This window comes from Amaranthus tricolor, chromosome 12 (assembly GCF_026212465.1).
Source record: "Amaranthus tricolor cultivar Red isolate AtriRed21 chromosome 12, ASM2621246v1, whole genome shotgun sequence".
NCBI classification, from domain to species: Eukaryota; Viridiplantae; Streptophyta; class Magnoliopsida; order Caryophyllales; family Amaranthaceae; genus Amaranthus; species Amaranthus tricolor.
Window position 1 is genome coordinate 919,096 of NC_080058.1, and position 17,260 is coordinate 936,355.

At 37.3% G+C, this 17,260-nt stretch overlaps 1 protein-coding gene across 1 annotated transcript; it reads left to right on the forward strand.

The window, feature by feature from the left end:
- On the forward strand, window positions 1-3,376 carry LOC130797024 (uncharacterized). The gene is made up of 2 exons (XM_057659493.1): window positions 1-893; window positions 1,748-3,376. Exons 1-2 carry the CDS (start codon window positions 248-250, stop codon window positions 3,088-3,090), a joined length of 1,989 nt encoding a protein of 662 aa, XP_057515476.1. The 5' UTR covers window positions 1-247; the 3' UTR covers window positions 3,091-3,376.
- The last annotated feature ends 13,884 nt before the right edge of the window (window positions 3,377-17,260 follow it).

Here is a 17,260-nt window from a genome sequence, read left to right on the forward strand (position 1 = left end):
AAAGGAGTAATGAGCGTTTAAACGGAAGAGAAGAGAGGACGATAAATAAATAAATACGTTTTCAAAACTCAGCCCTTGTCAAAAAAGTTGCTGAAACCTCGAACAAAATGCAATTATTATCCATACAAAATTCAAACCTAAAAATTACGAACCCTAGCGCTAATTTGTAACCCTAAACTTCAAATTTTTAACTCCAATCCAAAATTCCTGTTTATTCAAACACTAGGGTTTCTTTCGCAGTGATATAATGGACGAAAAAGTTGCAAAATGGATTATAGAATTCCTTCTGCGAAAACCAATCATCGACGAGAGGATTATCGATGGCGTACTCTCATGTCTTCCTTTTTCCATCAATGATTACCGGTTAAAGAAAACGCTTCTTTTGCGAAAAATTGATTCGGAAACTACGAATGGTTCCGTATCCGAGAAGCTTCTCGAATTACTTGAAACAGTTGAGGAATTGGATCATAGAGAGGGGAAAACAGCGTCGGATAAATTGAAAGGTGCGTATTGTGCGGTTGCTGTGGATTGTACTTTGAGATTTTTGGAGGAAATTGTGGAAGAGAATGGTAAGTATTTTGAAGCAGTGGAAAAAATTTGGAGAAATAGAGTTTGTCATATGGAAGGTTTGGCTTCAGATGAGTCGAATCATTGGTTGCAAGATATCGAAGCTGCGATTTGGAATTCCGAACTTCGTGAAAAGATTTTGAAGAGGAATACTAGGAACGAAGCTTTGAAAGCTGTTAGAGGTTACTTGAAGGAGGCTTGGAAGAGTATGGGACCTGCATTTCTTGAATTGGTGGCTGCAAAGGTTGGAGACGAGTTGGAAAAGCTTCTTTGTGATGCTGTTGTCAGTTCGGGTAACCCTTGCCGTGAATTGGTTGCTTTTCAAGGTATAATTTGGCTGAAATTACTCTTTTTTTTGGTGGCGTTATCATTATTTGTGGTTTTTTTTGTGTGCATACGAACTTAATTGTTGATGTTCCTGGAAAAATGAGCTCAAGTATTGATTTTTGTGACGTATTTTGTTTCTGAGACTTTGAATACTATATTAGGGCCATATTTAGCAGTGTGACTCCTTATTACATAAAGGGGAAGTATTCAATTATAATTTAGAATATCCCTGAATACGGAGGGGAGATTCTAATCATATTTGAAAAGATTGATGAATAAGAAGGTTAGCTGACCCCGGCTTATTAAAACTAAGGTTTTGGCATTATTGAATATTTAAGTGATATGTGTAAAACATTGGGGTGCTAGTGCTCTTTCGGGAGCTGTGGGAGTAGTGTTCTTTTGCTTTTATTGATAACATGAGTTACCTGCATAGTATGTGTGTTATAAGGAGAAAACATGAAAAGTTTTGGCCTGAATGGGCTTGTTGTATCAAGTAATTCTTCTCCCCTGAATGCTCATTTGGTAATTATGAATCTCATGTCATGTGATCACATTTTCAGCAAGGACAATTTTACATTTTGCAGAGTATATACGGACTTATGTTCACTGATGCTTTTGATTTCAGTCATAAGCTATTTTACATGTCGCGTTTTTGGGAGTTACTGCTGATGCTTTGGTAAAGTACCAGATGAGATGAATTGAGCTAGGTTCTACTTAGGTCCTAAGTCTCTTGGTGTTCATTTTTTAAGAATGTCAAACTAAAATTTTATGTTGGTTTTCTGTTGTTGGATGTGCATGTTTTTGAATCTTGTATTTTTTTCATTATTACATAATAGTCTAATTGATTCCATAGGAATGCAAAAGGGTCAGTCTTTAGTTAGGCTAAAACATATGGCAGTGAAGACCTGTCGCACAATGGACGATAAGCTCCCGATCTGCACAATGGACAAATGCCAAGCTCATCAATGTAGTTCCTCTGCAAGTGATCTGCAACCTGATGCTTGTCAAGCAGCTTGTGCACCTTCTGTTACAAAGGTGACAGACAACTCCAATGACGTGAAAGCGGCAGCAAACGGGTTTAATCCTGATATACATTCATCTGAAGTAACCAGAGTGCAAGAATGTAATTCCTTTGTGAATGATCTGCAACCTGATGCTTGTGATGCAGCTCGTGCACCTTCTGTCACAAAGGTGATAGATAACTCCAATGATGTGAAAACGGCAGAATACGGGACTAATCCTGTTATGCATTCACCTGGAGTAACGAGAGTACATGAATGTAGTTCCTCTGTCAGTGATCTGCAACATGTTGCAAGTCAAGCAGCTCGTGCACCTGATGTTACAAAGGTGACAGACAACTCCAATGATGTGAAAGCTGCAGAAAACAGGACTAATCCTGTTATACATTCACCTGAAGTAACCAGAGTGCAAGAAGCACTTAGATTGAGTGCCAGGGAGCTGCGTGCAGCTGTCACAGATCCTCTCCCAGAAGCAGTTGAAATGGCCAAGAGTGTGTGTTCTAATGCGGGGACACACAACCATGAGGCTGTTGTAGGAAACCAGAAAGGAGCAGAGGCATGTATTGTCCCTGAAGTGGGCAGGGCGCAGCAAGCACATGAAACTAGTTCCACGGAAGTGCATCCTACTGGGAAGAACCCTAGTGCGGATGCTTCTCAGAGAATTGAGAAGGTGTCATCTAAAACAGCAACAAACAATGTGAATAATGATGCTATGTTAGCAAACCAGACACAACCAGGAAGCCATGCACCTAGAGGGTCCACTGAGAAAACCCCTGAAAAGGTAGATAAAGATGACCTCGTGGATGAGATCGAAGACAGTGATACTAACTCTCGAAAGCAACTGCGTAAACGCAAGCGTAATCTCATGGAGCCCAATAGCACTAGTCATACTATGGAGTGGGATGATTCAAATGATAACGAGCGCAGAGAATTCCGTGTTCGCTTACCTGCCTCTACTTCGAGGAGTAAGGTATCACCTTTAAATCTGTATGTAGAAAAAAAATTTGTTGTTAGGAGAGTGAGGAAGAGATGGACTCCACAAGAAGAAGATGCATTGAGGGAAGGTGTGAAGAGGTTTGGCAGAAGTTGGAAAAATATTTTGGAATGTTACAGGGTAGTATTTGAAGACAGGACAGATATAGACTTAAAAGATAAGTGGCGAAACATGACTAGATAAGTGTCTTAATGCTCAGTCTTTTGTTCGGCAAACCTTAAAGGAGACGATTGATTCAAGGCCATAGTTTTTCATCTACGTAATCTTCCTATTCATGGCCTTTTTGATCGTTGTAATCTTCCTTTTTTGTTGTTAATACTATGTAACTTTCCTGTCCTTGTAAATGTATTATGCACATGGAACCGAACATTCTGTCAAAATTTCAGGTTGTTTTGGCAAGTGTATACAAGTAATGTTTGTACTTTGAATGATGGCAAGTACACAAGCACTCCCATGTTTGCACTTTGTACAATGGTGTTCGATTAATTTTTGTTTGTGATTGAGGACAATGAACATGATTCAGACATGAGGTAATCTTCCTCTGATAACCAAAAGCACAATCACGCAGTTACAATGTCAAGGAACAGTATGACATACATTGAAAGAGCAAGTGTGTTCCAAACTGTTGTTTTTAAATGCAAAATTGATTTAAAACTCCTTTTTAGATGCTTTAGTTTATAAATATCACAACTTTATGTTTATTTCCAAAAAAACCAACTTAAGAGCATTTTATTTTCAATCAGCTAACTTATTGATGACGACTACAAAAGTAAAAAAAAATACGTTGTATTATTTTATTAGTCTATGTATATATATATTTTTTTTTTGAATAGTTACGAATTTTAATTTATGATTTAATGTTAAGACCATGCCTCTAAAAATTAGAAGTTTTAAAAAAAATTTAGAATTAAACACTTCAAGTTAATTAAACAATTAAAGTTGGGATTTTTAATTTCAATCATTTTTAGTATACCTTAATTTTACGTTCCCATTAAAAGACTCCTTACTTCACATGAATGTATATATTAGTAATTAGGGGGAGTTTCGGATGTAGGATGGTTTCATGATTATCACTTATCACAACCTATACTATGATCATAGTAAACTCAAAAATTTTTACAATATAATCACAATGCAATGATGGACCATTATTTTGTACTATATTGAGCTAAAAAACCTCGTAAATTACTAATACATATTATTTTGTATAAACACAAGAAAACCATGAAAATAGTTGGAGTAGATTTATAAATTTTTTTTTTTTAAAATGAATGTTTATTGAGAATTTGTAAGTCCACAAAACAAATAGTTTAAAGTGTCAGTTTTAACTTCTAAAGTGACGTGCTGGACTTTAAACATGAAACAATTTAACTGAGTATTCAAAGTTTGAATTTAATTAGTTTAATTGGAAATTAATTTACAACAACAATTCTTACTTGAAACCGTCTTTTGTAAAGGCGGCTCTCAAAAGTCAAACCTAAATCTAATTTATGTTAATTTTTGTAAAAAAAAAATTGACGTGCGCATCTAAAGTAGAATATGAAAAATCACATAATATATTTAGGTTTATAACAACATTTATTGGGATTATAACATAAAATATTTAGTGTTATACCAGCATATATTTGAGGTTTATAACATAATTTATTTTGGATTATAACATAATATATTTGAAGTTATAACAATATAAATATTCGAGGTTATAACATAATATATATGGGGTTATAACAACATATATTTGTGGTTATAACATAATATATTTAGAGTTGTAACAATGTATATTTGAAGTAATAATATAATATATATGGAGTTATAACAACATACATTTGGGGTTATAACATAATATATTAAGTGTTATAAAAATACTATACCCTCAAACACATACCATTATATACCGAACTATATATTATGTTATAACCCCAAATATAATATGTTATAACCACAAATTTATGTTGTTATAACCTCATATATATTATGTTATAACCTCAAATATATATATTGTTATAGCTTCAAATATATTATATTATAACCCCAAATAAATTATGTTATAATCTTCAAATATACGTTGGTATAACACCAAATATATTATGTTATAACCCCAAATAAATGTTGTTATAACTCCAAATATATTATTGACTTTTCACATTACACTTACACGCGCGCGTCAGTTTTTTTAAAAAATTAACATAATGGGCTGGGTTTTTGAGAACCGTCTTTAGAAAAGACGGTCTCTCAAGAGAGAGGCCGAATTTACAATTATCTATTGTAAGACGATCTTAAATGACAATTTGTGAATCCACGAAAAATGAGTTTGGGCCAAGACTGAAAATAGTTAATGAACAATACATAGCCGTTACAGTGTTACTTATTGAGGAAAAATTGAAATGAATAAGATAAATTATAAACAAAATGCACAAAATAAGATAAGTTTCAACTTATTTCAAAAAATAAGCGTCCAATTTGCAAACCTGTGGTTTGGGCTGTTCGCAGTTAGGTAAAAAAAAAACAAACTAGATGTTCGCAGTTACTAACTGCGAACAATTGTTAATTTTTTTTTTTGACCTGTAACTGCGAACTGCATGCTCAGCAAATACGCACAGCAGCTCCCTTCGTTCTCATTTCCCTAATTTTCAAAACCCTATCTTATACTACTAGACATTCCCCTTATAAAACCACTATTAGACTAGCTTCAATCCATCAATTTTTGCAATCTTCTTTCAATTTGGCAATTCAAAATTAGTTTGTGATACTTTAGCTTGCACAAAGACAAACTTTTATGCATTTTTTTGAATATATATATATATATATATATATATATATATATATATATATATATATATATATATATATCATTTTTTAGGGTTTTGATGAAGTTTGGTTATTTTTCAAATGTAGGTTACTAGTTTTTAAATCAACACTCTTCTTAATCATCCATAACTATTCAAGGTAATGTTTAATTGTTTTCATAGTTTTTATGTAGTTTTTTGAAGTATTGTTGTTGATGAGCATATTGAATTAGTTGAATTAGATGTACATTATATATTATTAGAAATGTTGATGTTGGTATTAGAAATATCATTTATGAACTTATTAATTGATTTATTATTTGAATTTTATGTGCATTATATATGTAGGAACTTAGTTACATTATGGACTTTATTAATTTGTAGACCAAAAGGATTATAATCAAATGAATATAATGTACTTGTATGGGCATGAAGTTGATGATGATGTTGATTTTGTTTGTATTCATGTAGAAATGGCATCATTTCGCGTCACTATATTATGTTTTTAGAATGATTGTATTCGAGAAAGTAGTGGCAAAGTTCATTATGTTGGGGGAAGACGTAGGTTGTCTGCATGCAACTCGAACATGGATTTGAATCAGTTTAAACGTTTTATATGTTCTAAGATTGAATTGGACCCCACTAGAACTACCGTAAATATAAGTTTTAAATATGACATGAATGGAGAATTGCTAGCCTTTCCTGTTGAGGATGATGAGGCTATAAATGCTATGTGGGAGCATTCAAAGTTCACTCAAATTTCCTCTTTGGAGTTATACGTAGAAGAAGTACCCTTAGGAAATGTAGTTGCTTCTAATCCTACTCCTACCCCTATGCCTCTATCAACTCAGGAAACTGTAAATCATTTCGTTCCTTCCGCATCTTGTACTCTTTCTCAACTCCTTCTGAATCAAGTTCCAATTAATTCAATGGTTAACTTAGGAGAAAGTGATGAGATGGGACCTTGGGATGATGAAAATGAGAGTAATGAGCTCATTGATGATCCTTCTGATGATGATGTGGATGTCGATGAGGATGCGCTAGCAAATGACATGACTCTAGGCAACATTCCTACAATCATTCCTCCTACACCTTATGCCCTATGTCCACCTTTAGAAGAGTATGAGAGGACAACTCCTAGAGGACTTGGGCTTGTGATACCGCTTACACCGAAGAAGGGGAGTTGGAGAAGGGTATGATGTTTGATAGTAAGGAAGCGTTGTTGGAAGCTATCAGAGTGTATCATATTCGTAGAAATGTGGAGTTTAGAACGGAGACCTCAAACCAAACTGTACTTACCTTGAAGTGTAAGCGGGGCTGTTCGTGGAGACTTAGAGGGCTACGCTCAATTCATATTTATCTTCATGGCATATTGTTACGTATAAGGGTAAGCATGACTCTTGTGTTTTGGGTAGTGACACTGTGCGACCCAATCAGGTACATATTTCAGTAATCATTAACATTACTGCAATTTAATTAACACATCATTTACATTTTCATAACATATATTATAGTTTTTGTAGGACCCGTACCCTGCCGAAGCCTACGTAACTGTTCCTGAGCACTCGCGGATTCCGTTAGGTGCGTGGAGGGCTTCTTTGCCACTCGTATGGTTCGACATTGTCGAAGTACATCTACCGGAGCGCGTACTGCGCCAATATGAGTTGGTACAGGGCATTCCACCGCCTTGCGACTCTGAACCCGAGTTGCACCTGATTTCGCGTAAGAATCAGGGTACGGCTAACTGGACGACGATCAACTGGCGCCACATCACTCATTGGGATCATAGACTTGAGCTGTTGGCCCAAGGTGCGCCGATCGATGATCCTGGCTCACCTACTATACCCGACTACATGCCATGGTTCCTCTCCATCACTCGCCAATGGATGACACCACGTGGTATCATCGCAGCATCACATTATGCTCCTGTTGCGCCTACGATGACTCAATTTGTAAGTCTTCATTTGCATTTAAATGATTAAATTTCCGATTACATAATATAATATTACATTAACTACATATTAATTGCAGGCACAAGGTATGACAACCGTTATGCGGTACAACCACGAGGAGCCGGTGAGGGAGATTTCTCAAGGCATGCTCATCGACACGCAGTTCTAGCACTTCATACCGGAAGTCGCTGCGGACTTATCACCGGCTACCGCCGATGCGCACGTTTCATCTCCTGCTTATGACTATCATTTGGAGGAGATGGACCTTTCATACCCTGTTGATGTTGCGGGGACCTCGCATGCTGGGCCATTCAAGCCATCTGTAACACCCCGATATTTTCCCGATATATTAAATGATTTGCTAGTAATATTATTATTTTTATTATTATTATTCTTTTTAGAAAAAAATATATTTCTTTTTATTATTTATTTTGTTAGTAGGTTAAATCATGAGACTTCAACTTTTAAGGCAATTAAAATCATTTTAAGTCCAAATCTTTTCCTAATCTATCTTTGATTTCAAAAAAAAAAAAAATATATATAAAAATAAGGGAATATGAATGGTGGCCGGCCATGGGAAGTATTTTGGAAGATTGTAACTTCCATTTTTGGGTTAATGAATGATTATGGCAATAATCATCAATAAAATCTCATAAATTCCTTAATTTATTCTTTCTTTATTCTTTTTCCTTATTCCTTTTCCTTACTCCTTTTCATTTTCAAATTCCTTTGCAAGTAAAGAAAAATACTCTCAAAATCCCTCATATTCTCATGCCTAAGCCTTCTTGATTCATCAATTTGGTTCTTAAAATTTTGGTGTGTTCTTGAGCAATTGTAAGTAATTCTTAACCTAGTTTTATTTTTAAGTTTTAATTTAAATTTCTATGTTTTTTTTTATGTGTGTGATTTTATAGTTTATGATTTTGTTCATGAATTAAAAATTTATGTGTAGATGTATGATGTTTTTCTATTTAAATTTAATATATGGTTTTAGGGTTTTAGATGTATGATGTTTTTCTATTTAAATTTAATGTATGGTTTTAGGGTTTTAGATTTGTGCACATGTGTGTGAAGAATTGTTTGATGAATGATTGAATTATATATATAAATATATATATACAAAAAAAAATGGTTGTTCATATAAAAAAAATGTGTGTCTATGTGGTGATGGAAATTTATTTTTATTGATTAATAAAAGAGAAGTATAATGTTGGTAGAAGAAAAATGCATGTATATATATATGTGATGTGTTTGTGTGTGTACATTGGAGTAAAAAGAATTATTTTTTTTTTTGAGAAAAATATAAATAATTAATTAAAATTTATTTTTGGATGTGATCATGGAAATTATGTAAATTTTATTGTTTAGATGTATTAGGGAATAAAGCATTGAAATTTTATATTTTTGTGATAAAAAAAAATGGAATCCCGTAGGTTTTGAAATAGTGGAAAAAATTGTGTTTTTGGAGCATTTTTGGCTTTGAAATTAAGTTAAAAATACTTATACTATGTTATAAGTTATGAAATTTGGTACCCGGGGGTTTTGACGCCTTCCGGACGCAACGGTGAAGTCGGATTTTCAGTTTGACAGTCTTAAGATGAGTTTCTGGACAGATTGTATAGGCTGTCCAGTTTTGTGTTTATACCATGTTATAGTATGTGATGGATGTTCATGTTGTGTGTAGCATTCTAGGTATGGATGTGATTGTATATGTGTGTTATGTGCGATTTGAGGAAAATGTGTATGTGTGCTTATTTCCCGAATACGATTGAACCTTGTAGGAAGTCGATTCGTGACCGGGAATTGATTAAGACGCTTGCGAGTTGGTTATCTTGCTTAAGGTATGTACACGCAGCGTGGTTCGCATTAGTCCGATGTATTATGTATTAATGATACCCAAAAGTAAGGCATGGGTATACATAACGAATAATGTTATCGTTCGAATCAATAATTTTATTCATTTATATGATAAGTAGAGGTAGTATGTCCTCACTAACTTAAAAGTGGACGTAGTATGACGTCAATCTTTATATATTGTTTTGATAAGTAGAGGTAGTATGACCTCACTAACTTAAAAGTGGACGTAGTATGTCGTCAATTGGTGGAAGAGAATTACTCGCGGCATATGAGGGCTTTATGGGCCACCGCGGGGGTATGCATACTTAACTATAGACACCGAAGTAAGGCGAGTGTCTATGGTAGAGGCTTGCTTAGGGGTTAGCTCCCCCTAATGTATTGTCTCACTTATGGAGTTTGGAGTGTACCGGCAGTATGGCTGGATAGTACTGGCAGTATGGCCGGATAGTACAGCAGTATGGCTGACTAACTTTTACAAGAAAATAAATATACTTAATAAGCATGATCAAGCGTACGGTTCTGTGATTTGTTAACTAATTGATTAAACTTTCTCGTATGTTATTATTTATTGGTATGCGACGTTCGCTGACGTGTGCTTTTGGTCTTAACGACCCTGCGATGATGTTGTGTCCTATCTGGGCAATGACTAGCAGTAAGTCAAGTTGCAGGTCTGGGGAGTGAGGATTGTCCCTTGAAGAAATAAATTATTAGGGTAGAGAGTCTTAATAAGGACTTCAAAATTTAGTTTAAAAAGCATTTGGTTTTGTGAGGCGACTCTCGCTCTCAAGTTGTAATAAGTAGATTCAACTTTTCGTTTCTTATCCGCTGCTAAGTTTTTCTTATCATCCAGTAGTTCTTAATAACGCTAATAGAACTCGATCCGCACGTTTTTCCTTAACTTCAAAACCGTTTTAAACTGTTTCTAACATCCCGGTTTGACTCGGATTACAGTTTGTTCCGTTTTTAAAAGATCATTTTCTCTTCTCGTACGACCCGAGTTATTCCGAGATGTTACAACTGGTATCAGAGCGGGAGTTTTATTTAGTGTTATTTATCTATATCGATAGACTAACGTTAAAAAAAAAAAAAAAAAAAAAAAAAAAAAAAAAAAAAAATTTATTTGATTAACGAGAGTAAAAGGGGTAGACAATAAGGGGATATGATGTGTTATGCTTTGTGTCTTTAAGCATGATGTCATGGATAACTTGATGTGTGTATGATAGCATTTCTGTGTCTATATCTCTGATGTTTTGAATTATCTATCTCTGTCATATCTTAGAAATTGATTGTTTTGCTTTCTTTCCCTGTGAGTCAGGAAGTTCGATTATTATTTTTTTTTTCTCTCATGGATAAAGGAAAAAGACCGGCCGATGAGGGAATTAATACCCGAGATGAACCCTGGAGAGCTTTAGTTAATGCCCCAGCTTGGGCAGAAATAGAGGCTCAGGGAATTTGGGATAGAAAAGAGGGAGAAAGTGATTTGGATTACGCCCGACGCATGGAAATGATCTTCAAAAAGTCCAAACAGGTGTATGAAGGGATAATGGAAAAGGAAACGAATACATTGATGGGGATGATAGACGAGTTTCACCTAGAGCTTGACAGGAGGGTAAGAGCAGTGCAAACTGAGGGTCGGGACGGAGTTGACGTTCCAGAGTCTAGTGGGGCAAGGAGAGATAATAATGAAGAGGATGTTCACATAGTAGACCCAGACTCAATGCCGTTTATAATCTTCGAGGGGTTGGATTTTGAGAGGGATCCAGAGGAGGATCCAGAAGAGGATCCAGAAGAGGACCCGGAGGAGGAGGACCCCGATGAGGACCCAGAAGAGGAATTTGAGGAGGAATTCGAAGGAAATTTTGATGCGGAGCAGGAAGAATTTATGGAGGAAGATCCTTTAGGAGTGGTAGAAGATCCTGATGAGGGGGAATTAGCTTATAGAGATGGAATGATGAGTGATGATGATAGTGAGCATATTATTTTAGGGGGTTGGCCGGTGAGGCGAGAGGATCTTATGAGCGAGGAGGAGAGTGAAATCATGATGTGGGAAGAGGAACCACCCGAACCAATAATAGTAGAGCTTTCTGATTCTGAAGAGCGACTTTCTATGAGTGATTCCTTATCTGTGGGAACCCCTTCTGATTCCGATAGCGCGTCTAGCGATGACTCTGATGATGCTGATTTTGACCCTGATCAATACATGGAGGATCGGGACCGCATGGATGCGTCACCTTTATTTGCCTGATTGATTTTACTTTATTTGATTATGCATGTGATTGAGTTCGTATGTCTAGTTCATTAGTAGAATAAATTGCGAACAATTTTGTTGATTGGATGATTTGGTTGTTTATCACGAACTTTTGTAGTTTTGAACAATGACTATGTGGGAATTTATACCCAAGTATTCTTTCTAGATTGGAAGTATATGGTTTATTTGTTTTGAATTTGAATCCTGTTTTATTCCGAGATTTTATAAGATAAACATTTGAAAGTAGAATCGATTCAGTGTGGTGTTTATGAAAAAAAAAAAATAAAAAAATAAATAAATAAATAAATAAAAATAAAATAAAATAAAGAATAAATCCGATTATAGACTTATTGTTCAACCTTTTTACCTTTAGGGCTACTACCTTGTATATTTTAGAGTAATAACAGAATGAGTTTTTCCTTAAACCTCAAACGCTATAGAAATGTAATTACACACCTTGTTTGAACCTGATGCAGTATACCTGCCATCATGCCACCCTTTTTGAAAAGGTCCGTGCCAAGAGGAAACTCTGATCGCGTGCTTCGAAACCTAGTCAAGGCCCTAGCTGGTGCAAGGAATCCGAGACCGAAATCCTTGGAAGAAAAGGCTTCGTCAATTAGTAAGAGAATAGCCCAGAGTAAACCCTCGACTTATAGTGGAAAAGGTGAACCTTCTATGTTGGAAAACTGGCTGAGAGAATTTGACAAGCTTTTTAGTGTGGTGAGATGTCCTGCTGAGCTCATGGTTGACCAAGCCGCGTTTTTCCTAGTGGAAGACGCTGACTATTGGTGGACACATAGTAAGATGAGGTTGATATCAGAAAACAACGGTGACTTAAGCTGGGAAGGATTTAAGGGGGCGTTAAGAGACCAATTTTATCCGCCTCATGTTAGGAAGGACAAATCAAATGAGTTTGCTAGATTCGAAATGGGAAACCTAACGGTAGATGAATATTATCAGAAATTTATGGAATACTTGAAGTTTTGCCCTGACGATGTCCCAACTGAGGGAAAGAAAATACAGCGTTTTGAGTTAGGTCTATCGTATGAGATCCAAAAACACATTGAGACTGATAGATATGATACGTTAGACCAGCTATATAAGAGAGCTGCGCAGATTGGGAATGTTATCAGGAAGGAAAAAGAGAAGTTGGGCCATAGCGGAGAAAAGAGAAAAGAACCCGTGTTTCAGAATGATACGAATGCGAGTAATCAAGTCCAAAATCAATTTAAGAAGCACAAACCGTATGGGGGCTTTCAGGAGAAAGGTTTCCATTCTGGTCAAAACATCAAGAATGGGGGAAGTTCGAGACTAGAGGCTAGAATGCAGAAGCCTTTGTATGATCGTAATGGGAAAGAGAGAATCTTCAACTGTAGGAGATGCCAAAAGAACCACCCAGGAAGGGACTGCCGGGGTGCGTTAGTGGACTGTTCTTACTGTGGTAAGCCGGGCCATAGATTATACGAGTGTTATACTCGCATAGGGCAACAAGAGTTGCAAGGGAGAAATCCTAGAGGTTTCCAACAACAAAGAATCACTAACGGACGGAGTAGTAATGATGCTGGTAGGGGATATCACAATGGTGGAAGTTTTGGCCGAAACTTGGGAGGTGCCCCAAACCCAAGGTTTTCGGGGAATAACTCCGGTTTTCAGCAACGACCGGGAAATGCTAGAAACGAGAATTTCTTTTCAAGCCAACGTGGGAATCAAGGAGGTGCTACTACTTCTACCCAGAACGACGGCAGGCTTTCGGCAGTTAACTCGAGGGAGGCAGCGCAAGCGTCGGATGTGGTCATAGGTACGTTCTGTATTAATACAAAATCCGTTAAAGTACTGTTTGATTCTGGTGCATCGTACTCGTTTGTTTCAAAGTCTAGAGTTAAGGACTTAGAATTGGAAAACCCCGAGGAAACATCTTTTTCAGTCTCTACTCCTTCCGGGGAGATATTTCATTGTAATACGTTGTTCCGTGAAGTCCCGGTTAAGATAGGGAAAGTAAAATTTCCAAGTAATTTATTTTCTCTAGAAATGGATGACTTAAATGTAATACTTGGAATGGATTGGCTAAGTAGATATAAAGCGATAATAGATTGTGAAGAACAGTTAGTGACCTTAAGTGGACCTAGGGGGGAGAAGGTTAAATATAGGAGTCTTCCTAAGGGACCGAAGATAAAAATCGTATCATCATTAAAAGTCAAGAAGTTAATCAAGCAAGGGCAACCGTGGTTTCTATGTAGTATAAGTAAAGTAGGGGAGCGGGAATTGCAGCTTGAGAACATTCCAGTGGTCTGTGATTTTAGAGATGTTTTCCCCGAAGAACTCCCTGGTATGCCGCCAAGAAGGGACGTGGATTTCTCGATTGATTTAATCCCTGGGACAGGACCAATTTCAAAAGCTCCTTACCGAATGGCCCCAAGGGAGATGGAAGAATTGAAAATCCAGTTGGAGGAGTTGTTAGAGAAGGGTTATATAAGACCCAGTGTGTCGCCTTGGGGAGCCCCGGTGTTGTTTGTAAGGAAAAAGGACGGAACGATGCGTCTCTGTATTGATTACAGGGAACTTAATAAGGTCACTGTAAAGAATAAGTATCCATTACCACGGATCGATGATCTTTTTGATCAGTTGCAAGGGGCAGGAGTCTTTTCCAAGATTGATCTGCGGTCCGGGTATCATCAGTTACGCATCAAGGAGGAGGATATTAGCAAATCAGCTTTTAGAACCAGATACGGACACTTTGAATTTACAGTGATGCCTTTTGGGTTGACCAATGCACCCGCAGCATTTATGGGGTTGATGAATCGGGTTTTTAACGCGTACCTCGATAAGTGTGTGGTGGTGTTCATTGATGATATTTTGGTATATTCCAAGAGCCAAGAAGAACATCAAGAACATTTAAGGATGGTCTTGCAGATTCTGCGAGAGAATCAGTTGTATGCTAAGTTTTCGAAGTGTGAATTTTGGTTAGAGCAAGTGGCTTTTCTAGGTCACATTGTTTCTAAGGAAGGAATTTCTGTTGATCCAGCAAAAGTAGCAGCTGTTCGGGATTGGTCTACACCTCGGAATGTTACAGATATCCGGTGTTTCTTGGGATTAGCAGGATACTATCGTCGTTTTGTGAAGGACTTTTCTCGCATCGCTCGTCCATTAACAGCCTTGATGAAGAAAGAAAAGAAGTTCGAATGGACTGAGGAGTGTGAGAAGGCATTTCAGTTGTTGAAGGAGAAGTTAACTACAGCCCCTGTGTTGACCTTACCTGATCCATCCTTGGAATACTCTGTCTACAGTGACGCTTCTAAACATGGATTAGGTTGTGTTTTAATGCAAGATAGAAGGGTGGTGGCGTATGCTTCACGTCAACTAAGGACTCATGAGGTGAATTATCCAACACATGACTTGGAGTTAGCTGCTGTGGTTTTCGCATTGAAAATCTGGCGACATTACCTTATGGTGTCAAATGCAAGGTCTTTACGGATCATAAAAGTTTGCAATTCTTGTTCACTCAATCCGAGTTGAATTTGCGCCAACGACGTTGGTTAGAACTTATCAGTGATTATGATTTAGAGATTTCATATCACGAAGGCCGTGCGAATGTAGTCGCTGATGCTTTGAGTAGGAAATCGAGGCATTCCGTCTCAGCGTTAATAACCTCTGAGGAGTTGTGTAAGGAGTTTGGAAGAATGAACTTGGAGATAATCCAAGAAGGGGAATTGGAAGCCAGGTTGAGTGCCTTGTCTATTCAACCTACCTTTTTCGAAGAGATTATGGCTAAGCAACTGGAAGACCCAAAGTTTATAAAACTTCGGGAGCAGATCAGTGAAGGGAAAGCTGAAGGTTTTACAATTCATGAGGACGGTAGTCTTCGTTTTAAGGGACGATGGTGTGTGCCGGATGGGTGTGACTTGTTGAAGGAAAAATTGTTGAACGAAGCTCATTATTCTAGATACTCGGTTCATCCTGGTGGAGATAAGATGTATCAGGATTTAAAATGCATGTTTTGGTGGTCTGGTATGAAACAGAATATTGCTGAATTTGTTTCCAAGTGTTTAACGTGTCAAAAGGTTAAGAGTGAACATCGAAGACCAGCTGGGTTACTGCAACCTCTAGAAGTTCCGGTCTGGAAGTGGGATGACATATCTATGGATTTCGTGTTAGGGTTGCCACGAACTAAGACTGGTAATGATACTCTTTGGGTTATCGTGGATAGGCTTACTAAGTCTGCAAGGTTTATTCCGATGAACTGTAAGTGGGATATGGAACAACTTGCTCGTGCCTATATTCGATACGTTGTTCGATATCACGGAATACCTCGTACTATTGTCTCCGATCGTGATACTCGATACTTGTCACATTTTTGGAAATCATTACAGCAAGCTTTGGGAACCACTCTTCTTCATAGCACGTCTTTTCACCCTATGACGGATGGTCAGACTGAACGTGTCAATCAGATACTAGAAGACATGTTGAGAGCAATAGCCATGGAATGGCAAGGTTCATGGGATGAACATTTGGATTTAGTGGAATTTTCTTATAATAACAGTTATCAGGCAACGATTCAAATGGCTCCGTTTGAAGCACTGTATGGTCGTAAGTGCCGTAGTCCTGTATGTTGGGATGATTTTACTGAATCCGTCACCTTAGGACCTGATATGCTTGTGCAAATGACAGAGAAAGTAAAGTTGATTCGCGATAAAATGAAGGCAGCCCAGGATAGACAAAAATCATACGCCGAACTCCGACGTCGGCCTGATGAGTACGAAGTGGGCGACAAAGTTTTACTCCGTGTGTCTCCGATGAGAGGTGTGGTTCGTTTTGGTGCTCGTGGGAAGTTGAGCCCGCGTTTCATTGGCCCCTATGATATTGTGGAGCGGATTGGGAAGTTAGCTTACCGGTTAGCGTTACCTAATGCGTTGGGTAAGGTTCATGACGTTTTTCATATCTCCCAGTTAAAACGTTATGTTGCGGCTTCTTCGCATGTCTTAGACCCGGAACCGTTAGAACTTGATGAAAGCCTCACCTATGAAGAGCAACCTGTCCAGATTTTAGATAGAAAGGTTCGCAGTACTCGGCGAAAGGATGTTGCAATGGTTAAGGTTTTATGGTCCAATCATCGGTCACAAGAGGCAACTTGGGAAACAGAAGCGTCAATGCGAGAGAGGTATCCGCATCTTTTTCCTCAGGTTAGTAAGTTACGGGGACGTAACTTTTTAAGGGGGTAGGAAGCGGTAGGATTTTGCGCGCTTTGAGTTACTTTGATCTATTTCTTTTGTTGTGTGCTTGTTTTATCGTTTTTTTTTTGTGTGTGATTGTGTGTGTTTTGTGTTTGATGGGTGCGTGTTTTGTGTTTGTACGTTGAGGTTTTGGGGTCAAAACCTTTTTAAGGGGGGTAGTCTGTAACACCCCGATATTTTCCCGATATATTAAATGATTTGCTAGTAATATTATTATTTTTATTATTATTATTCTTTTTAGAAAAAAATATATTTCTTTTTATTATTTATTTTGTTAGTAGG

Excerpts from the sequence above, each read along its gene's own strand:
- LOC130797024 (XM_057659493.1), top strand. The coding sequence starts at position 248 with ATGGACGAAAAAGTTGCAAAATGGATTATAGAATTCCTTCTGCGAAAA. Across the intron at positions 894-1,747 it reads TGAATTGGTTGCTTTTCAAG|GAATGCAAAAGGGTCAGTCT; the intron begins GTATAATTTGGC and ends TTGATTCCATAG.